General features: G+C 37.3%; 1 protein-coding gene across 1 annotated transcript in view; it reads right to left on the reverse strand.

Moving 5' to 3' along the window:
- BRIP1 (BRCA1 interacting protein C-terminal helicase 1) overlaps window positions 1–22,283 on the reverse strand; it is a 172,905-nt gene extending 150,622 nt beyond the window's left edge. Inside the window, exons 1-5 of the mRNA XM_006833632.1 lie at window positions 22,191–22,283; window positions 19,915–20,026; window positions 18,359–18,535; window positions 14,856–14,983; window positions 12,135–12,254 (exon numbers count right to left, since the gene is read on the reverse strand). Coding sequence (XP_006833695.1) covers window positions 12,135–12,254; window positions 14,856–14,983; window positions 18,359–18,535; window positions 19,915–20,026; window positions 22,191–22,283 — 630 coding nt within the window. The remainder of the gene's footprint in view (window positions 1–12,134; window positions 12,255–14,855; window positions 14,984–18,358; window positions 18,536–19,914; window positions 20,027–22,190) is intronic.
- Between the last annotated feature and the right edge of the window lie 1,323 nt (window positions 22,284–23,606).

The raw sequence follows: 23,606 nt of genomic DNA on the forward strand, positions 1-23,606 counted from the left end.
AAAATTAGTAAAAATTAAAGTCGTTTGTACAAGAAAATACTTTGACAAAATCCACTGTTAAATTTTAAATTCATTGTAAAGGGATTTTCACAATTTATAGTCAAGAAATCCCAAGAGAACAAAAGGTGAAGTTAAACAGCCAGTTTTTACACGAATACTGTTATTGCTTAGCGCCCTCAAGTCAATTCCGACTGTATAACATTTCCAAGGAGCAGCTGGTAGATTTCAACTGGCAACGTTGCAATTTAAACTGACTTTGAGATCTAGGACTTATCTTACAGCACAATACCAGGACTCTGAACGCTTAGCCACCAAAATCCTTGTGGATAGCAGTGACCACTGTCAGATAGCAGCAGACTATTGAATACTGGAGCATTATGAATAGCACCTGAATAGTGTCAGATACAGTGTCAGAAGATGAGCCCCTCAGGTTAGAAGGAACTCAAAAAGTAACTCAGGAAGAGCTGCTTCCTCAGAGTAGAACTGACCACGATGCCGTGAATGGAATAAAGCTTTCAAGACCTTCATTTGCTGATAGGTCAAACAGCTACAAACCTCCATTAATAATCAGAACATGGAATGTGCAAAGTATGAGTCTAGGAAAATTGGAAGTTGTCAATAATGAAACGGAATGCATACACATTGATATCCTAGGCATTAGTGAGCTGAAATGCACTGGCATTGACCATTGTGAATCTGATAATTGTATAGTTTACTATGCCAGAAATGACAAACTGAAGAAGAATGGCATCATCATCAAAAGAACATTTCAAGATCTGTCTTGAAGTATAGCGCTGTCTGTTACAGGATAATATATATGCAACTACAAAATAGAACAATTAATATCATGATTATTCAAATTTACTAAAGCCAGTGATGATGAACTTAAAGAATTCTACCAACTTCTTCACTCTGAAATTAATCAAACATGCAATCAAGATAATTACTGGTGACTGAAATACAAAAATTGGAAACAAAAAGGAAGAATCGGTAGTTAGAAAATACAGCCTTGGTGATAGAAACGATGCTGGAGATTGCATGAACAAGTTTTGCAAGACCACAAACTTCAACGCAAATACCTTTTGTAAACATAAAAGGTGACTAACTATACACATGTACCTCACCAGATGCAATACACAGAAATTAAATCTCCTTCTGTGGAAAGAAATGGTGGAAAAATTCCGTATCATCAGCCAAAACAAAACCAGGGACAGTCAGACTGTGGAACAGACCAACAATTGCTCAGATGCAAGTTAAGGTTGAAGGTGAAGAAAACTAAAACAAATCCATGAAAGTCAAAACATGACCTTGAACATATCCCACCTGAATTTAAAGATAATCTAAAGACCAGATTTGACACATAAGACACTAATGACTTAAGACCGAAGAACTGTGTGATGACATCAAGAATATCATACAGGAAGAAAGCAAAAAGTTATTAGGAGACAATAAGGAGAGAAAAGACCAAAATGGCTTTTTGAATCATACATTACTAAATAGAATTTAACTTCTTTTGACAGTTTAAAATCATTCCAAACATTTACTACGATGACATACGACAGTAAGTCAAAAAGCACTGCTATAAAATCCTAGAAACCTTTATGAAACAGAAATGTAAACATGGGAGCCTATTGTTTCTCATCATGTCCTCCATTTAGGTCTATAAACTTCTCAAGGTGGCGTTCCTATTTCTTTAACCCTTCCCCAAGAGAATTCTCTTCAATTCACATTATGTCAAAATGGCAGTTTTGGCATCCTGCAGGAAATACAGTGGCTCCCTCCATACAGTAAGCATTAGACTGCAAACCACAAGGTCCACGGTTTAAGCCCGCCAGCCACTCTGCAGGAGAAAGATAAGGTACTTACTCTGCTTCCACAAAGATAAAAAACCTAGAAAACCCTAAACAGGGTCTTTAAGAGTCGGAAATGACCAGACGGCATTTAGCAACAGCAACGAGAACTCAAATCACACTCCTTTTTAACGTTCTTTGTTTTGTGGAACAAAATAAAGTCTGAAGGAGCAGAATCACAGCTATAGGGTCTATGGAGTAAGGGATTCCAATGAAATTCTCCCAGGACAGGCCTTGATACCCTTGAAGAGTAAGAAGGGACATTGCCTATGATGAAAAATAATTCCGTGGTGCAACTTTCCTGGCCTTTTTCTTACCAATGCAGTTTTCAATTTTCTTAAAATGTCTTCATAATAAGCCTCTGATCATCCTGTGTCCATAAAGAAAACCTATCAAGATTACCCCTTTGGTATCCCAAAATACAGTAGCCAAAACCTTTGGAGCTGACTTCTCTGCCTTGAATTTAGCAGGACCATCAGATCCCTAGGAAGCCAGTTGAAACACTGGAATTATTTTTTTAAGGCACCTAAACGAGAGCTGTCCAGTTAGTTCTGACCCATAGTGACCCTGTATAGCGTTTCCAAGGAACAGCTGGTAAGCTGGAACCACTGACTTTGTGGTACAAACCGACTTTGCAGTTCGGCACGTTAACCCACATTGCCAAACCAGGACTCCTTAATGAGATTAAGATAAATGTATTACTGAGAGAGCTTGTCTGCAGCCACCCAGTGACTGCAGTGACTTCTTCAGACATTTTATTTGGAATAAATCTGTGCATGTATGAACTGAAACCCTAATTACAATACTTTTTTATTTACTCTTGGTGTTCTGTGTCTAAACATAGTATTAATCAGTCAATCAGTCAATCAGTCAAACATCTACTGAATGCCTACTATGTGGTAGACATGGGAATTTAGCTATGAACAAAACAAATATTTCTTTCCTCTTACTGATCTATTACAAACATATTTACCACCAATATTCCCATGCTTAGTCAACTATTAATTTCATAATTTCAATCTTTCTTGTGCTAGAAAATAAATAAACCTATTAAGAAATCTGGACTCCTGGTGTGGAACACAGACGAATCTGGAGGACACTGTGTTGAGTGAAATACACCAATCACAAAAGATATTGTATGATTACACTTTTACAGGAAGAATAGATAGACACACAGAGACCAATGGTCACTGGTGGTTACCAGGGATGGGAAGAGATGTGGAAAAGAGGAGTCGCTCTTACAATGATTGTTGTTAAGTACCGTCAAGTCAGTTCTAACTCATAGGGACACTGTATAGGGTTTCCAAGGAGCAGCTAGTGGGTTTGAATTGTCAACTTTGTGGTTCGCAGTCCAGTGCTAATCCTACAGTGTCACATTTGCAATAGTAGGCACGTGTTACTTGTAGTGATGGGAATGATTGGATTGAATGAGGGTGAAGTGCATAGAACTTGACCAAGGTAAATTAAGTCATTAAGAAGTGCACAAGAGAAAAGGATGTTTTTGGAAAAGGATATGACAAATATACTTTTGCAACAAAACCAACAACAATCAGAGCATGTGGCTACACAAATATATATAACAGGCATATATGTGTCTGGAAGTACTGGTGTGGCAATGCACTTTAATGCGCTGGACTGCAAAGTCGGTTCGATCAAGCTCACCAGTCGCTCCGTGGAAACCCTATACAGGGTTGCTATGGGTCGGAACCGACTCAGTGGAACACAACAACAACAAATATGTGTCTGAGTATGATTGTGTAGGTGTGTACAGATAGATGTATCTATAGGTATATGTACCTACAGGTAAATATGTAATTCATATTTATATAATAAAGCGCATGGGGTCACAGTTACGGATTCTGAGACATAACCAAGCACATAACAAGATTGGCTTTCTGGCTTTGAAGGCTTAGTACCATAATCTCATGAGACAATTCGGCTAAGTGTTACAGTATGGTTCAAAAAGCATATGTTCTACATCCTGATACGATGAGTAGTGTTTAGAGTCTTAAATGCTTGCAAAGGCCATCTAAAATACAATTACTCATCCAGAAAGTCCTGCTGTGGCGCTGTGGGCTAATGCGTCAGACCGCAGAGTCATTTGAAGTTCAAGCTCACCAACTGCTCCTTGGAAACCTTGTACAGGGTCGCTATGGGTTGGAGTCGACTCTGCGGCACTTAATAACAACAACAACAGCAACAACAACTCATCCAGAACAAAAGAGAAAGACTCCAAAAACTCATAGAAAAGGTCGTCTACAGAACTAATAGTCTACATGAACCAAGGCCTCAACTACCCTCAGAGCAGACGTAGATGGTGCCCAGCTACAACTTCCAAAAATTCTGATCAGGACTACAACAGATGGATCCTGAGAGAACGGGGAAAAATTGTAAAACAGAGGTCAAATTCTTAAAAAGTCCAGACTTAACTAGATCAGTTGAGTCTAGAGGACTCCCTGAGATACCACCCTGACATACTCTCTAAACCTCAAACAAAAATTACTGCCAGAGGTCACCTATTAGCCAAGTAAGAATGGATCATAAAATAAAGAATATCAGATTTGCATAATAAGCTCTTTTAAAAAACAATCTATAAAGATCTGTTGTTGTTAAGTGCCATAGAATTGGTTCTGAACCATAGCAACAGTGTATAGGGTTTCCAACGAGCAGGTGGTAAGTTTGAACTGCCGATCTTGCGGTCCAGTGATTTATTCCACAACATTAATACAACGGAAATTAAAATGAAGAGAAAGCCCACAAACAAAATGAACTCAGTGAAGTAATGGGATTACAGAGTATCCTAAAAAATGCTGTGGCTTCTGACTTGGCTTCCAGGGAAAACAGTGGGAACATACTTAACACGCACTAAACAATTCTTTATCTAGATTAGAAATCCTGGTTCTTGTCTTCTTTCTTATTGGAACAGTAACATTTTGACGAAATAAAACAAACTGAATGGTTTTCTTTAGAAAGGTAAAAATTAAAAGCTTAACTTAAAATAGAGTTTCGATTGAGGTCTGAAGTCATCCTATTCAGATATATCAGCACTTTGGTTTCTACAAAGGTTCACCTCCAGCTTCAAGACTGATTTTTGTTTTAAAATACTTTAGTGTGTCTATTTAGTCTCTCAGTTGAATATAATATACAGATAAATCAGGAGATGTTCTTTTTGAAATTAACTTACATTTGTTATGTATATTAATTTGTACTTAATATTAGTTATCTGAAAATACCTGGCATGATTACAATGTGCCAAGATGGAATCTGTGAGAGGAAACGACAGGACAAACCTCATGGCTCTTTCAGTAATAATTTCAGATGTGAAGGGTTTATGAGACTTCAAGCTATATATCACATCATTATGAACATTGTTGTTTTCACTGTTAAGTACCATCAAGTCAATTCCAACTCATAGCGACCCTGTATGGGGTTTCCAAGGAGCAGCTGGTGAATTTGAACCACCAACCTTGCAATTCAAAGCGACATTTCAGTCCAGTGCATCATCCATCCCACAGCACCACACCAGACTCCTTTATGAACATTAGGCCTGGAACAAAACTGCAGACCAGAGAAGTTTAAAACCTCTTAGAAATTGAGATAATTTTGATTTTAAGATATCATTAGTTAATATCTTAAGATGATACTTATAATGAAGTATTTTTCTTTCCTGGAGTGTATTTAAGGAGTCCTGGTGCGGTGCTGTTGGTTAATGTGCTGGGCTGCAGTTTCTTGAAATGCAAGGTCAGTGGTTCAAGCTTATCAGCTGCTCCTTGGAAATCCTATACAGGGCCACTATGGGTCAGAACCAACTCAACAGCACTTAACAAGTGTATTGAAAGTATTTTACTTATAAATGGTGTTTTTATTACTACAAAGGATTAAAGTTTTTCTTAGATAGAAAAACCCATATGCTTTTAAGTAAATAAAATTTATTTTTAACTCTTTAAACAGTCTTTGACAGGGGATTTTGATATTTGCACTATTCTTACCATTTTTTTTTTTTTCAGTTTAAGATAATCAGAAATAAGGTTTAATAACTTATTGATTCAAGTGTGTAAAAGAAAATTCCACCAATAATTTTATAATTTCACCTGACCCTGACATCTGGGCTGTTTGACAATCTTGTTTCATTTATTAAAAGTTTAGAAATGAGTCTGAGCAGCTCCAAGCTTCATGTAACAATTTGGAGATAGTATTAAGCTTTTCTTTTGGGGAGGAAAGCTTGTTGTATTTAAATAAACTATTTTATTTATTTTATTCTAAGTGAAATAAGTCAAACACAAAAAAACAAGTATTTATGGTCCCACTTACATGAAACATTCAGAATAGGCAAATGCACAGACTCAACATTACATCAGAAACTATAGTCTTTTATTAGTGATTACTAGGGACAACTGAGAGGGGACAATGGCGACGGACTGCTTCCAGCGTACTGGGTTTTGTTCTTGTTGCTGTTGTGTGCCATTCATTTCAAGTGGAGTCCTGGGGTGGCGCTGTGGGTTAATGCGCCAGACTGCAGAGCCGTTTGAACTGCAAGGTCAGCAGTTCAAGCTCACCAGAAGCTCCTCAGAAACCCTATACAGGGTCTCTATGGATTGGACCCATCACTTAACAACAACATATAAGAAACAAGGGCAGCCTTATAGGGTTTTCTAGTCTATACTCTTCATGACGGCAGATCGCCCAGGCTTTCTTATAGAAAACTTACTCGTGGGTTTGAACCACTAAGCTTTTAGTTAGCAGCTGAATGCTTAACCATTGTGTCACCAAGGCTCCTTGAGTTTCTGTTAAGGGTGATGACAACTTTTGGAAATGGAATCCAATGGATGGCAAGGGGTTTGAGGGGTTTTTTGGTCATAGGGTTATAAGGAGTGAGTTAAATTCTCTTCATTATTTTATTTTGAAAACTATCAAACCCACAGCAAATATCAAAGAACTTGACAATAATCATTAACTCACTTAAACCTGTATTTTCCAGGTGAGTAGATATTTTTTGATATGCTTAGAAAAGTGTCTGGTGCATAATAAACATGAACCTGTATAAACAGTTATGCTATTTATAGTAAATCAAAGTAAATTAAAACTAAGAGAAAATGACTTATAAAATAATTTTGAGAACATTATATCCTGTTTATTTTCTCCTGAGATGCTAGAGAACATTGTAAATATGAAACGAAGGAAAAAAAAAAAAAAGGCTAGGGTACAAGAAAGAAAAGAAATAATAAAACCCAAGGTCGCCCACATCAACAGACTTTATCCAAATATCAACAGCGCTCTCTACTGGCCTCCAGTATCTTCTACACAGCATGCAAGAGTACTGAAGTGATAAACAGACAAACTCAAAAATAGAAATACTTTTACTAAAGAATTTAGAGAATGGTAGCATTTATTTAATTAAAAAAAAATTAAAGAAAGAATAAGCATAACAATGTATCTGTGACAATACCTGGCCCACGGTAAGGATTTACTAAGGAAAAGAAAGAATATCAATCAATTATGAATTATGATTATGAACACTGGAACAAAGTAGTATCAAAAGAATGTTGTTGTTGTTGTTATGTGCCGTGGAGTCAGTTCCGACTCACAGTGACCCTGTGCAGGGTTTCCGAGGCTGTAAATCTTTAAGGGAGCAGAAAGCCTCATCTTTCTCCCGTGGAACAGCTGATAGTTTAGAACTGCTGACCTTGAGGTTCGCAGCCCGATTCGTAACCACTACGCTACCAGAGCTCTTTATCAAAAGGATACCATACTAAAAAAATTTTTTTCTTAATTATAATTTAGTTAAGACTATATGAAGCCTTAGTCTCACTAGATGTTCTACATATGGATTATTATTCTACATATATGACGTACTAGAAATGAATCTAAAATGTAAAGAAAGGAATATGCAGGAGATACTAAAAGGTAATTCACGTAAGAGGAAAGGGATTGACATTTTTTTACTTGAAGAGACAGTAAAGAGACTAGAGATGATAAAAGATAAAGTGACAACATCGAATAATTCTCCAACTCAATGTTACATAAGAAATGAAATTCTTTTAATAAAATCATAAAATAAAATTTTAATCTACAAAACATGTCGCATTCACAAAAATCATTGAAGTTAATTTTTCATTTAACTTATGACAGTAAGAATGTCAAAAATAATGTAATTGCAGATTTAAAGTATGAAGACTACAAGTATAACATTTCTACTTTTATAAGAATAAAAGGACTAATTCATTAATTTATAAATACAAATAACTACTCTTGTGAGAAATAATGTTCTCCTTTATACCATCTAATAAGACCCAACATAGGTTGATGGAATCTAGAGCTGTTAGAGTGAAATGCAGTCATGTGATACTGCAGGATAATGTGTTAGACTGCAAGGTCAGCAGTTCAAACCTACCAGCTGCTCCTGGGAAACCCTATACAGGGTTGCTATGGGTTGAAACTGACTCGACAATACTCAACAACAACAGAGTAAAATGGATATTATCAACTTGTATTATTAAATCAGACCTACCTTCTTGTTCCTCCCAAATAAAGAAATAGGTCCTAAAAATAAAATTTATTTGTCCAAGTCTCTCAATTTATGCTATTAAAGTTCTCTACATAAACTAGACCCAACTAGGGTACATAAAACATGAGGCATATGATCTATCAACATAAAGAAAAGTTCTAAAATATGAACTAGATTTTGTCAATTACTTTATCTATTTTGGTAAGAAATTCATTTCAGACGCTGCTGTACAATGAACATTAAATACTATGACATTACTATGCATGGAACCAGGTATTTTTTCTACCTCTTTACAAATTTACCTATTTCATACTCTACCAAAAAATATATACTTATGTGATTTGTTACGAGTCTTTGAAAAGACTAAGTACTGTTATACCAAAGTAAGTTACTAGAAGGAAAAGAAAAATTACTACTCCACCAAACCCAAAGACCACCTGCTGGAAATAAATTACTTCTACTTGTATCCCCAGTATTCTTTCTTATATTCATGAAGATAATTGTTCTGGTTCTCTGAAAAACTGTATTGATTATTTAATGCTAATGATCCACGTGGCGCTGCAGGTTAATGCACTTGCCTGCAAAGTCAGTCTGAGCTGCCAGGACTCCTTGGACAAGAAAAAAAAAATCACTATTTGCTGCTGCTGCTGCTAGTACTACGATCACCACCACCACTTAACCATTTTATACACGCCAAAGATGCCAGCTATAGCCTAAGTACTTTATCAGTATTAACTTGTTTGAACCCACAACAACCTTGTAAAGTAAGTACTGTTAAGATCCCCATTTAACAAATGGAAAAACTGTAGTAGCAAAAGTTAAAATAATTAATCAAGGTTACACGATTAGTAAACAGCAAAGGTGTGATTAAAACCCAGGCGGTCTGACTACAGTGTTCACCTCTTAACAAATTTAAAGAAAAAATACCACTTCTCTACCTTATTTTAACTATTACTAATCACTTATTCTACATTTTATTATTTTCCATTTTATCCCTGAGGCACCTATGTACAAGAGTGAGTTAAAAATTTTCCTCAGTCCGGTTATATTAAAACACCCAGAGCTCTGGTAGCGTAGTGGTTACGAATCGGGTTGCGAGCCTTAAAGTCAGCGGTTCGAAACTACCAGCTGCTCTGTGGAAGAAAGATCAGGCTTTCTACTCCCGTAAAGATTTACACCCTCGGAAACCCTGTACTGGGTCGCTATGGGTCAGAACCGACTCAATGGCACTTAACAACAACAATCCACATCTACAGCTGATGACAACATTGAGCGTACCAGTGAAATGATTTTATCAAACAGAGAATGGCAATGGATTATGTGGCAAATCATTTGTAAATCAGCCAAGGCTCTGCCTATGAAATCATCCACAACAGACTAGGGTTTGGAAAGTTTGTGTGAGATAGGTACCACAGAAGAACATAAACAGAAGAACATGGACATCTGCAAACAAAATTTGGACTGATACTCGAAGGAACGTAAAAGTTTCTTTTAAAAAATCATTACTGGTGATGAGACATGGATTCATCACTATGAGCCTGAGAGAAAATGGCTGAGTATGGGATGGAAACATCCTCAATCACCGACCAAGAAAAAGTTCAAAAGTCAACCATCGTTGTTTTAATTATTATATATTTCTGAGTGTTTTTGTGTACATCTCTCCTCCGCCCCCCCAAAAAAAAACAACAACAACAAAAAGAAGGAATGAAAGTAAATACTACTGAATGATGCAGTAATCATTGCAATGAAACGATGGTGTAAAGCTGATGTTCTCCCAAGTAAACTATCATCAGTTCACAACAAAAACAAACAAACCATCAGCTGAAAAATTGATGTTTACAGTTTTCTGGGATTCTCAAAGGCCTGTTGAATTAGCAGGAAAAAGGTTCAACAATCAACAGTACTTACTACAGTGAGATACTCATTGAACAGCTGAAGCCTAAACTTCTGATTAAATGCAGAGGACTATCCCAAGGCACTGCGATCTTGCATGACAGTGTACATCCACACACCGCTGCCCACACTGTTGAAACTCTGCAAAAACTTCTTGTTTTGAGGTGTTAAACCATCCTCCCTATAGTCCTGATCTTACTCCATTGGATTTTCACCTGTTTGGCCTCCTAAAAGTAGCCCTTTGAAGATTCCCCTCTGATGAAATAGTGAAGACAGTAGTGCATTCGTGGCTCTAACCTTCTGAGCTGACCTCTCTGTCATCAGTGTAACAGGTCTAACAGATCCCCTTGAAAGCCACTCTTCTGATTGGACCTGTTCATTAGGTCACCTTAGTGAGACTCCCACTGCCAACCGAGTCAATTCTGACTCCTAGTGACCAAGTATATTCCAGAGAAAATTTGTCTGCAGCCAGTCACTGATCACAAAGACATGGTTAAATAGGTTTTGTTTGGAATAAACTCAGGCATGTATGAACTAGAACCCTAGTAGCAATACTTTTTACTTATCTTCATGCAAGGAGCCCTGGTTACACAATGGTAACACTCGAAAAGGTGGGCAGTTCTAACCCACCAGCCACTCCGAGAGAAAAAAGACATGGCAATCTGTTGTCATAGAGATTCACAGCCTAGGAAACCTTTGTGGGGTGGCTCCACTTGGTACTGTAGGGTGACTGTGAGTCTGAATCAACCCGACAGCACAAAACAATAACCAGTTACATAGCATTCCGGACATGTACATTAATTTGTAGTGACTGAAAATGAACCCTGCAGCTGCCCAGGAAAGAAGAAGAACTGGGGGGCAGGGAGTCTGAATGGTCTCGAATGCATCTTTTCCAGGCATGATGTGTATATCATGCTGGTCATTTAGAAAATACTTGGTTCGCTAAGTTTTGCAAATCTTACCAATGTTGACAGATTTCATTCTACAACATGAAAATGTCAGCGCCACCACCAATCTCATCAGATAACAGCCAAGATCATAGTGACATACACAAGATTTTCAAAATTCTGATTTTTACTGGAAGTTCAAATTCTATCAGGCTCACTGTGATCATTTGCAAGAATTACCAGAGTTATCTGTCAGTCATTCCGTCAAGTAAAAATGATGTTCCATGAGGAAAAGTGGCCAGTTCAGCTCCTACCTCAGACGATCCTACAAGTGCTTTCCCCTCACATACTTGCCGGCAAAAATGTTTTATGAGTACTTCTCATTTCTTCAAACAGAATATTAAAATCTTAGGGCTAAGATTCAATAAAATTAATAATTTGTACTGGTTCATCAAAAGCACTGTTAAATGAAAGTAACTTTAAAAACAAAACAAAAACACCTGTGAGTTAATAAAGGTGAAGAAAATAATGACTATGAATACAGTTTGGCACCACTACCTTGATCTGTGATAAGGTGCCGGGAGGTACACCGATCTTTGTTTTTGCCCCATTACTGCAAATGTTAAGAAAGTAAAAGACAATGCTAATTATGAAATACTATTATGAAACTAGTTATAACCTCACAGACTTGAAAAAAAAAAGTCTCAGGAACCTCTAGAGCTTTCTGGTCCATTCCTTGGCAACCGCTACCCTAAAGGACAGAGAAAGAATTTCACGGAAGTAGTTTACAAACATTAGCGTATAGGACAGAAAAAGAATCTCTAGTTCTCTCTCTAGTCTAATTGTGTCATTTTATAAATGAGGAATTGAGGCACAGAGGATTTTACCATCTTATATATCAGAAGCAGAGAGCATTCTTTGTAGTACATGTTTTTCCTTGTTTTTAAAAAATGATTTAGTAAATTCAGCTATAAGTTCAACAAGGACATAAATACATACAGTTTGTGGGGGAACAGGGTTTACATTTCCTGATGGAGAGTTGAGTTTTATGGCCTTTCCAGGAGCAACTTTTGCATCCACATGGTATGCTTCCTTATCAAAACAATGACGTTTTCTAATCTGTAAGCACAGAACCAAAATGAAGTTTAATGTAAGCTTATACAGTCTGAGCAGACTATTTGTTCTGAAAAGTCAAAATAACTCTGTTTTCTGCTAGAATTTTTAAAAAGGCAACTGTTTCTGATTACTAATACTCAAAATAATTTTTAAAACCCAACTAGGTACTTCATGTAACATTTAAATGAAATACAGAATATAGTCATACCTTGTAAATTATAACCAAAATAGTTTTAATTAATGATATAGCAAAATTACTATTGTTATTTATTGTAAAGTGCATTGAGTCTATTCTGACTCATAAAAACCCTGAATAAGGTTGCCAAGGAGCAGGTGGTAGGTATGAAACACTGACCATGTGGTTAGCAGTCCACTGCTTATCCTATAGCACCATTGTTGCATTGTTAAGTGCTGTGGAGTCAATGGCAACTCATAACTATCCTGTATAGGGTTTCCAAGGTGGGTTTGAACTGCCGACCTTGTGGCTCACAGTCCAGCGCCACACCAGGAATCCTCCTATAGCATCGTAAGTATTTGCAAAATGATCTTTGCAAACAATAGTTCTGCCATATGAACATGAAGTATGGGATTATAGCAAAGTCCAATTATGTAGGTAACTGGAAAATAAAAGTACAATAATCAAAATTTGAAGCCTTGTTCTACATTAACTGTATCTCAAAATAAATGTTTTAAATATAAATATTCATGACTCCGTCATGATAAAAAAAAAAATTACGTGATTATCATTGTTTACTGAGTATCTGATAATTCAAGTTGTCTTTTGCCTAAATTTGTTTTATAATAACATTTTTTTCTTTCCACACTGTCTCTATGCTTTTCCTACTTGCCAAAAATCTGTTTGCTTACATTATGAGGAGATGATAATACCATCCTGATGAAAAAGCAATAAGAACCAACAAACTGAAAAAACAGAAGTCTTATGTTGAGACTTAGCTCACAAGATCCAATTCTAGATAGACAATGGCGGAAGGGGTGAGAATCAATACTTTTCAAAAGTCAATGTTTCAACTTTCTTGTTATCCTACATTTCACATTTACAACAATAGTAAAAAAAATCTACTATATGGCAATTTTGCACATTAATGACATACATCTGGCAGGAATGAATACTGAGGTTCTAGACAGGGTCCCTGACCAGAGGACCACATGTGCACTGAAAAAGAAACTTATTTGTATTTCACCACTTGGAATGGGAAAAGGGGGGCACAGTTCTTGAGAAACCAAGGTATTGGGCAGAGGAGCAGAGGGGCTGCAGTGGGGCCAATGGAAACGGGACACTGCCTGGTAAGTCCTGGATGCCCACCAGGGGCTGAGGCCAGGTGAGCAGCAGCCAATGTCCTGAAGGAGGGCTACCGTTAGGACTAGAAAGGAAGAGGGAACTAAGGTCTGATCCCAGCTCCCAGACTCAAAGGGGTAGCCAGGCAGAGTTGTGGTGAGAAGGAGCCCTGAAACAGGACACTAGGGTGCCCAGGAACCATGGGATCTCATGTCAGCTGACCAGCACCTGTGCAGCCTTATAATTCCTCAATGTCCCCCACCTGCTTGAGTACAGGTAAGAGCACAGCAGGCTATCTGGGCAGATGTGGGGCCAGCAGATAAATGGTCAGCAGCAGCTACAGCTTAAGGTTAAGAGCAGAGGCCAGGCCTGGTCATCACTGGTGCAGAAGAGACTCTAGATTGCAGATTATCATGGGGACATGGGGGCACTGGGGACAATACCAGCCAGTGAGAGGGGAGAGTGGGAGGACCTACTAGCAAATAGTGTGTACTGCCCTCCCCCTCTACCTGTGGCACCCAGACTCTCCACCCATGGAGAGGGAGCCCCCTGCCCCTGACAAAACCGCCAAGGGTGCTTTGGGGTCATTGAGGGGAGAAGCCGAGACCACCATCCTGAATATATGGTGAGAGCAGGAGAGGGAGAGGACTCTTGAGGATGGAGAGGGGGACAGTGCGTGGGACAGTGTTGGTAGACTGGTCAGCCCTCCCCTGCAGGCGGCAGTGAGGACTGATCTCTCCTAAGGTGACAAGCAGAAAAAGAGCAGTGGTGGCAGGGCCCAGCAGAGGTCACAGTATAGGTGGGTGAAATATGTAGGAAACTACAACACCCCTACAAGAAAAAGACAAATAACCCAATTAAAATATGGGCACAGTACAAAAATAACAGGACTTGAAAAGTACAAAATATCTATATAATATAAGAGGAGGCTTCAAAAAGTTCATGGAAAAATTCCATTATCTTTGAATTACATCTTTTCACAAACTTTTTGAAGCTCCCTCTTCTGTGTTTTGCCTTAAGTAATTTTTTATTGTCAAAGTCCTAATACGTACTATCCATATATAGGAAAGTACCAAGCAGTATTACTTTAATGACAAGTTCTTGTGAATAAGCTGCTGTTTTTCACAAATACCAAACTCCTTTGTAACAAGTTAACTATAGAAAATGAAGTTGGAACAGATAATCTAGTTATGGCTCTGAAATGACCCAACTAATCTTCACAGGTGCCACTGAAAACCGGACTGATACTTGACAACCTTGTTCAGCTGTAACTAACGGGATCGTTTCATTGCCAAAAAGCTCTTTACCTGCTGTGTAGTTTCTAAGAGGCGGATTCTTTTCTTGTCTACTTGAAAATCATCATTTTCATCTCTGTATACAGATGCCTGTTTCTTGGCAGATAACTTCGCAGCCAGTGTGTTTTTCTCAGGAGAATCTTATGTAAGAAGTCATAAAATATTATCATAAACAACTTAAGCATTTTTTCTACAAGAAAATTTAAAACAAGAAGTTTACATTTATCATAATGTAAAACATGAAATTTAACAGCATTTCCTCAGCACTCGGTTTACTTTAACAAAGATAATAACGAATATCTTGGCAAATGTGCTTTCAATAAAAGCCAAATTTTGACTTTTTAAAATCGATCTATACTTTTGCAGATACCAATACCAGTAACATGGTTTAAGAAATATAACTGAAGTATTCCAAAAAAAAATGTACTTCATTTCCATAGAAATCTTTCTTTACAATGTCTCAATATTCCTTTCCCGTTAACTTTCTCAATGTTCTTTAGGCTACAAATCAGTAGAATCAAGCTTCGATAATTTCTTTACTAACGTCACAATCCTAAAAGTTAATTACCAAGGTCATTAATGAACACTTAATCACAAAACATTAATTATCTCCATTTACAAATATGAACCCTAGGTATTTTTAAAAGTCAAGTAACAAATATAACTAGCCCAAATTCCTATGGTTATTAAGTGGCCCTGCTTGAATGTGACCAAATCCTGCATTGCCACGCCCAAGTCCATCAGCTTAACCTCTCTAGGCAAACAGCCAATAGATTCCCTTTGTTCTTTGCCATTGGTCTTACCTACTCTATACACTGGTTTCTCCCTTACTCTAAATCAGAGTATTCTTCAAGGTACCTTTCTTCTTCTCTACTCTTCAAAATGGTTATGGTCTCTCTACTCCCATCACTTGAATCCACACAATGGCCAGACACCATCGAAAAACAATGAAAAAGTAATAGCCCCTGCCCTTGAAGGATTTACAGATTAGGGGGAAAAGATCCACACACAAGTACCGATGTGGCACAATTCAAAATCTGAAGAAACAGCAACAATGGGTTCAAACATAGCAACAATTGTGAGGATGGCACAGGACCAGACAGTGTTTCATACGGTTGCACATAGTCATGGAGTTGGAATCAACTAACACTTAAAATCAACAACATATACACTTAGAATTTGGGTACGCTTTTGTATTTGGGTTATATCACATTAGCCCCTGACCTCATGGAGCGCATCTAATTAAAAAAAAATCTTAATTAGAGATTAATAAATGATGAAGGCATTCATACAAAACAAACTGTGACAAGTGCTATGAAAGAATCATATACAGTAAGATGACAGTATAAAATGTTATTGTTGTTAAGTGCCATTAAGTAGGTTCTGACTCATAGTGATCCTGCATAGGGTTTCCAAGGAGCAGCTGGTGGGTTTGAACCACTGACACTGTGGTTCAAACTGTCCTTATGTTCGGTGCATTATCCAGCAGTGCTACACCACAACTCTAGTCTGGCAGAAAGGTCAGGAACGGTGCCCCCAAGAAAGTGACATTTAAGCTGAGATTTAAAGAAAGACACCACAGAATCATTTTTTCCATGGCATAAAAAACAAAATGGTTTTTTTTGAGGCTCCCTAATGCAAGATTGGAGTCCTGGTATGGCGCTATGGATAAGCTGCACTGCAAAGTCGTTTGAACTGTAAGGTCGGTGGTTCAAGCTCACCAACTGCTCCTCGGAAACCCTATACCTGGTCGCTATGGGTCGGAACCGACTCGACAGCACTTAACAACAATGCAAGACTGGCAGTTCAAACTCACCAGCTGCTCCTCAGAAACTCTATACAGGGTCACTATGGGTCAGACCCAACTCAAAAGCACTTAACAACAACAACAACGAGTGTTGTGCGGTTGGGTAAGCACAGAAATGCTAGCCATAAGGCTGTTAATTCAAACCTACCAGCCGCTCCTTGAAAACCCTATACAGGGTCCCTATGAGTCAGAATTGACTCGATGGCACTTAACAACAACAAAGGAAGAATAGGAATAACAAGTTGAAAATGGAACTTTTTAGTCAAAGGACAGACTAATAAAAGCAAAGGCTCTTAGGCAGAAGAAAACATGACCCTTAGAAAGAAGTGAAAGAAAGCCAAAAAGACTGAGGTCCAACACCGTGTAGACAACACTGCTGATCACCCATTAAACATTTATTCTACTTCCTCATAGAACTTCACTTTAGTTCAAGCATCTACCTTCTTCCACACAGTTATGTGCCGATTCCATACTTAAAGAGATACTATTTGTATTTAATCCACTTTCTCCCTGCCAGTGGTTAAGTAATGGTAAGAATGAATACAGGAAGGTATTGTATGCTGTAAACAAGAGACTACGCTACTTTGAGCTGTTATTGTTGCTGTCCAGTCGATTCCGACTCATAGCAACCCTGTATAGGGTTTCTGAGGAGTGCTTGGTGAGCTTGAACCATCGACCTTGCAGTTCATATGACCTTGCAGTCCAGCGCATTAACCCACAGCACCTCACCAGGAGTCCAGCAGTATAATGGAGATGGAGAGCTGCATGAAGGAACATGCAAATCTGGGCTGCTGGTGGTGTGCCATGGAGTCAGTTCCAACTCATAGCAACCCTGCATAAGGTTTCCGAGGCTGTAAATCTTTACGGGAGCAGAAAGCCTCATCTTTCTCCCATGGAACAGCTAGTAGTTTTGAACTGCTGACCTTGAGGTTAGCAACCCGACTCGTAACCACTATGCTACCAAAACTTGTATTAGTGGAGACGGAGATTTGCATAAAGGAACAAGGAAGAACAAAGCGTCCGGGATGTCTCCTAGGTTAGGAAACTAATGGCTAATCCTTTCCAACAGTCAAAGGCAAAAGAAAGATAAAAACCACACATAATTGTATTTATTCTTAATATAATTCTCTTAAGTAAATCTATTAAGTATTATTAAGGATCATACTTAAAATTCACCTGATCTTTGTATCAGATACTGCCCTGAGAAAATCAAACAAACTTTATTAGGAATGAATGAAGATTTTGCCTTAAGATACAAATCAATATACTTATAATATTCTAACTAGAATTAACAACACTGGCTACTTATAACATTGATTTCTAAATATCATTTACTTTTACTTGTCTTCTTCAAAAATTATTTATGCCAGAAGCCTATCCAAGTAAGTCAAACCAGGAATAAAACATTAAAGGGTCTCTGACAACTGTACGTGTTCTTTTAAAATAATTTCAGAGAAATTAACTAGAGAGGTATAATCAACTGTGCCAACCAAACTTCCCCTAAATTTGGTCTCATAACAGCAGTAATTAATCAATAAAAAAGACACCAAGAATCCTAGTATGGTGCTATAGGATAAGTACTAGACTGCTAATCCTCAAGATCACTGGTCTAAACCTACCAGCTGCTTTCCTTAGGGTTGCTATGAGTTTGGTACTGACTGGAAGGCACTTAACAGATATCAACAGACTCAAGTAAAAGACAAATTACCTTGACAAGTTAATGAAGCAATATTTCTTTCAGAAGGTGGTGTACCTGGCCTACTGAAATGGTGTGATGTTCCTTGGTCTATGATGTCATTGTTGGTAAAACTTTTTGAATGGCAGGTACAGCTACATGACAATGGTACTTCAGCCTTTTTAGTGACGCCATCATCCACTGGTTTTCCTAAAAATGAAAAACAAAACAAAGCCTTGACTGAGAATGTCTCTAACTTAAAAAAAAAAAAGCTATCTCCTAAGAGGTGGGACTTTCCATGCTAAACCAAGAAAGCACCTGGTAAGCCAAAATAAGTTAGCCACCCTATCTGCAGCACCAAATTAGGATAGGGGAGAGACATTTATGCCAGAAATGTTTATAAAGAATTGGTCATAATTTATCAATATAGTCAAGATGTATAACATAAGCAAACAACAATTACTTTTAGAGCATTCATTTATATTGAGGTTTATTTTAAAAATCAAGCAAAAGGATAGAAACAAATACCTAAACAGTGTTCTTAATTATTGCTATTTCCCTAATAAGGAATATGAAAGTTCAATATATTAAAACAATAATGAAAGGCTAAACCATTCCTTACATTACACTTTTACTTCAAACAGAAACATGTTTTTAATGCATCAAGTCTCATGCATACATAATGTATAATACTCAAAATACACTTTAAGATTAACATTTTAAGTCAATAAAATAGGTAAATTTTCATTCCTAAACATAACACAGGATTTGTAATAGATTTACATTTGATACAAAATAATATATTTATCATAATTAGTGCTGATATATTCCCATCTGTACTACACAGATGCTACTAATTCTATTTTTCAGATGTCTCTCTTTAAAAGTTTGTTATTAACTGATATTCTTCAAAGAATAACATCAAGAATCAAAATGGACAACCAAGATGTTATTAAATATATACTTGTTATATTTAATACCGTCTTACCAATAGTATGAACAGGCTCTTAAAAATATAAACACATACACACCCATGATTAGCTTAAAATGTTCTTAATACAGTAGGCCAAAAATATCTAATAACTAAAAAGTTGCCAATACTGTATTTTAAATTAATTATGTAGACTATATAGTTTTTCAGTAAAAGAAAACATTGTTGGGCATTTGTTAGAAAGCATATTAAAAGCAATGGAAAAATATAAATTCATAGAAACAATAATACAATAAATTTCTGCTTATCTGTTATCCAAACAAGTAGAATTACATTTTTATATATTCTATGCTCTAATGTTAGGTGTGGCACTACAGGATAAACACTGGACCCCAAGGTTGGTTTGAACAGTAAGGTCACAATTTAAACTCTCCAGCCGTTCCTCAGAAACCCTGTAGAGGATGGCTATGAGTCATCAATGGTATAAGGAAGTGGCAGATACAGAAATATATTAAATCATTTACTAAAAAAAAAAGTTTAGTATATGCTATTGCATTTGTAACAGCCAACTTTCTCTGAATCGTCATATAAGACTAAATTACAATCAATATTGCTTTAGGGTTATTGAATACATTTTGTGAAGATATCATATACTTACCATTAAGAGACTGCTGCCATGCTACAGCTGAACAAAGTAAGGCTAAACTTTTCCCACTTCCTGTGGGGCTCTCCAACAAGCAATGCTGCCTACTGTTTAATCCTCTGACAATCTATTAACATAGAAACAATTTTAAAAATCAGTAAACATTTTATTTTACTAGGGGATCATTCCATCAGAAGTACAAATAGAATAGCAAGAAGTGAGGCTGTATTCCAAAGAACACAGCAATAGAAAAGTAGGAACTAGTATTTAGCTAAATCTAGACTTTATTCTTTTATGCCTCTCCCTAAAATTATGTTGGGCTTACAAGTATATCAAGCCCACGGGGAGAGGGTGGTGAGTGGGGGGCAGGGAAGTAGTTTGTGCATTAATTATGCAAATGCCATCACTTTTGCAAAATTGAGGGAAGAAGGTGAGATTTTCTGCTCCTATAAAGGGTTGCTAAGAGTCAAAACAGACTTGACACACACAAGGTATTGTTACCTCTAACTATCTCTGATGAAAACTTAATGGGAGTATAAATTGTTATAACCACTTTGTACAGAAAAGAAGTTTAGTAAAGTTGAAGATGCCCAACTCCAGCAAGTTCAGTCCTAGGCACACACTGGAAATCTTTCCTACAGGAGCACAAGACATGTGTAAGACACTCATAGCAGCTTTGTTTGGCATTTTAAAAGAATATGCACAGCCTAAAAGTCCATCAATAGGAACGTGGGCAATACATTCTGGTGCAGTTATACAAAAGAAGTCATTCCAATGTACCAACAATACAAAGGGCTACATGTTAATAATAATGTTACGCGGGGAGGAAAGAACAAGTTCTACAGAAAGATTAATAAAAGATCACACTAAGTGTGGTGCCTTAGATAAGCACTGAACTGCTAACCACACGTTGGCGGTTCAAACCGACTCCTTGGAAACCCTATAATGGGTCATTGTGAGTCACCACTGTCTTGATAGCATTTAACAACAGCATATAATATTTATTAATACATGCAAGGAGTCCTAGTATAGTATTGTACTGCTAACCACAAGGTTGGTGGTTCAAGCCTACCAGCCGCTCCTCCGAAACCCGATACAGGATTGTTATGAGCTAGAACTGAGTCAATGGCATTTAACAATAACAAAGCATGCATATACAATAAAAATATAAAAAGATAGCTGGGAAAGAGAAAGGTCAAATTGAAGATGCTAGTAACCTTGTTGGGGAGCATGGCGGCACTGTAGGATAACCACAAGATCTGCAGTAGGAGTCCACCAGCTGCTCAGTGAGAGAAAGATAAGACTTTCAATCCTATACAGGGTCACTATGAGTTGGAACCCCCTCAACAGCACTTAGCAACAAAGTAACTGGTTACTAGCAAACAAGATATAGAGTACAGGCATCCCCTGCTCTTCACAAGTTCATTTTCCCAAAAGACCTACATTAGTATGCACCTGTTCTCACTAACTAGAAGAAATGCAAAGATTTTTGCTTTTACAAAACAAGCGAAACTTGCATTCGCATTTGTTTTTCAGCAAGCTGTTAAAGTAACACTGCAAACCCCACTGAACAAGAGTGGGGTCGGCAGCTCCTTCCCCAAGAACTACACTGAGCCTCTCAGCATCAAGTCGCCAGAGATTTCAGCTGAGTCTGTGAACAACATATATTAGCATTACTGTAGGTTTTATGTATTATTCAGTATGATTTGGTAGGTTCTACCACGGGTCTAGGAACACTCAAAAATGTTTCCCGTATAAATTAGTGGTAACTGCTTCTTCTCTTCACACCATTTCAGCTTACAAAAAGTTTGCTAGAAAGGTGCTACTTTAAGATAGTCGGAAAATCTGTATGCTAAAATAGTAACATTTAACAAAGCTGGGAAGCTGATCTACCCCGGTTGGCACATTAATTTTTGGTATAATTGAAATACTTAAAAAAAAAAAAAAAATTAATGGTGAGAAATAATGTATTCTATGCAAAAGATAGTAAATGCTTTGTAAACAGCATTAACTGAGTAAAGTAAATAAACATTCCAAATGAACTGAGAACATTGCTTTATAGTGGTCACCTTTGCCTCCTAACCATGGACATATACAGGTTAGTAAAGATTAATAATATTTATTTTCCCATAATTTACAATGTTTTTCATGTTCTTCCAAATGAACCTAGAAAGTATTCTCAATTCATTTATTGTAAGAAAATGAATGCAGTCATACACACAGTATCGATTATGGATCGTGAGTATCTGCATCTTGATAAATATTCAAAATAACTTCCAAAAATTACTTACAGAATTCATCATTGCAAGCTGTGATGGGTAAGCCTTACAAGGAAAGTTAATCTTCACCCCACCAATTGTATACTCAGAATTTATGGAAGACATCATGCTTTCTTGTTTATTTCAGATTCCTAAATGCAACAAAAATGAAAATCAATATTGCAACTATGACAAAGAAAATCAGACCTCAATGTAAAGACAGAAATCTGGAAATAAAAGTTAGAATGAATATATAAACAAAAGAAAAGGAAGCAAAATAATTTCCGTCGTTTTGTCATATTGTGGTGGTTGAGTGATTCTGGGAGTAATTGAAATATCAGCAGAGTCACCAATGGTGGACAGATTTCAGCAGCTTTCAGATTAAGACAGACTAGGAAGAGATGCCTGGTAATCAATTTCTTGAAAAGCTATGGGTAACAAAAGAACATTGCACAATACAGTGCTAGAAGAGAAATCCCTCATGTTGAAATCCACTACAAACCTGGAGCAGCAATGTATGAACACATCACAAAACCAGGCAATTTTATGTTCTGTTGCAAATAACGTAGCCGTTGAGTCAGAACCAAGTGGACAGAGCTAAGAAACACAAATCGCAGTCCATAGGAGCGTGTGCCTTGTAGTCTGACAAATCTGGATTTGCATCGCTACTCAACCAAGTATGAGTGGCAAGAGTTTAGACAAGCTTCTTAATGTCTCTGGGCCTAAGTGTTCTCCTCTGTAAAATAATGATAGCATCTACCTCATAGGATTGTTAAAAGATTGAATGAAATAATATGCAAAATGATACAGTACATGCCCAATTAAACATGAGCTCTTATTACAAATTTGATCAGATACAATCAACCCATAGAAACAAACAAATTCCTGATCAATGCTCTGTGCAAATCCATGTTGTTGTTGGTTTTTAGTGCCACCAAGTCTGTTCTGATTCACGGAGTTTCTGAAGAGCAGTTTGTGGGTTTGAACCACCACCCTTGCAGTTAACAAGCCAGTATTTATCCTACAGAGCCATACCAGGACTGTTTGCAACTCCATAGCCTAACTCTTTTTCTCTTCCTATTCCGCCCCTTTCTGTTTTCCAGTTAGAAGAAACAACTGTGGAACAGGTATCAGGAAGTTTAGGTTCTAGATCAGGTGCAACAGTAACTCAGCTATGTCTTTTCACTTCTCTGATCTAAGACCCTTAATTGCAATAATATTTGATTTAAAGGTTGCTGTAAGGAAGAAACTTCCCTAGAACACAGTAGAGCTCAATCATTCTTATTTTAAGCAGTCTAAGACCACTTTTTAATCAGTAAAATGGAAATAATATGCGAACCTCAAGGTCGGCAGTTCGAAACTACCAGCCGGTCCGTGGGAGAAAGATGAGGCTTTCTGCTCCCGTAAAGATTTACAGCCTCGGAAACCCTATACAGGGTCGCTATGAGT

The sequence above is a fragment of the Chrysochloris asiatica genome, unplaced genomic scaffold (genome assembly GCF_000296735.1).
Source record: "Chrysochloris asiatica unplaced genomic scaffold, ChrAsi1.0 scaffold00007, whole genome shotgun sequence".
NCBI classification, from domain to species: domain Eukaryota; kingdom Metazoa; phylum Chordata; class Mammalia; order Afrosoricida; family Chrysochloridae; genus Chrysochloris; species Chrysochloris asiatica.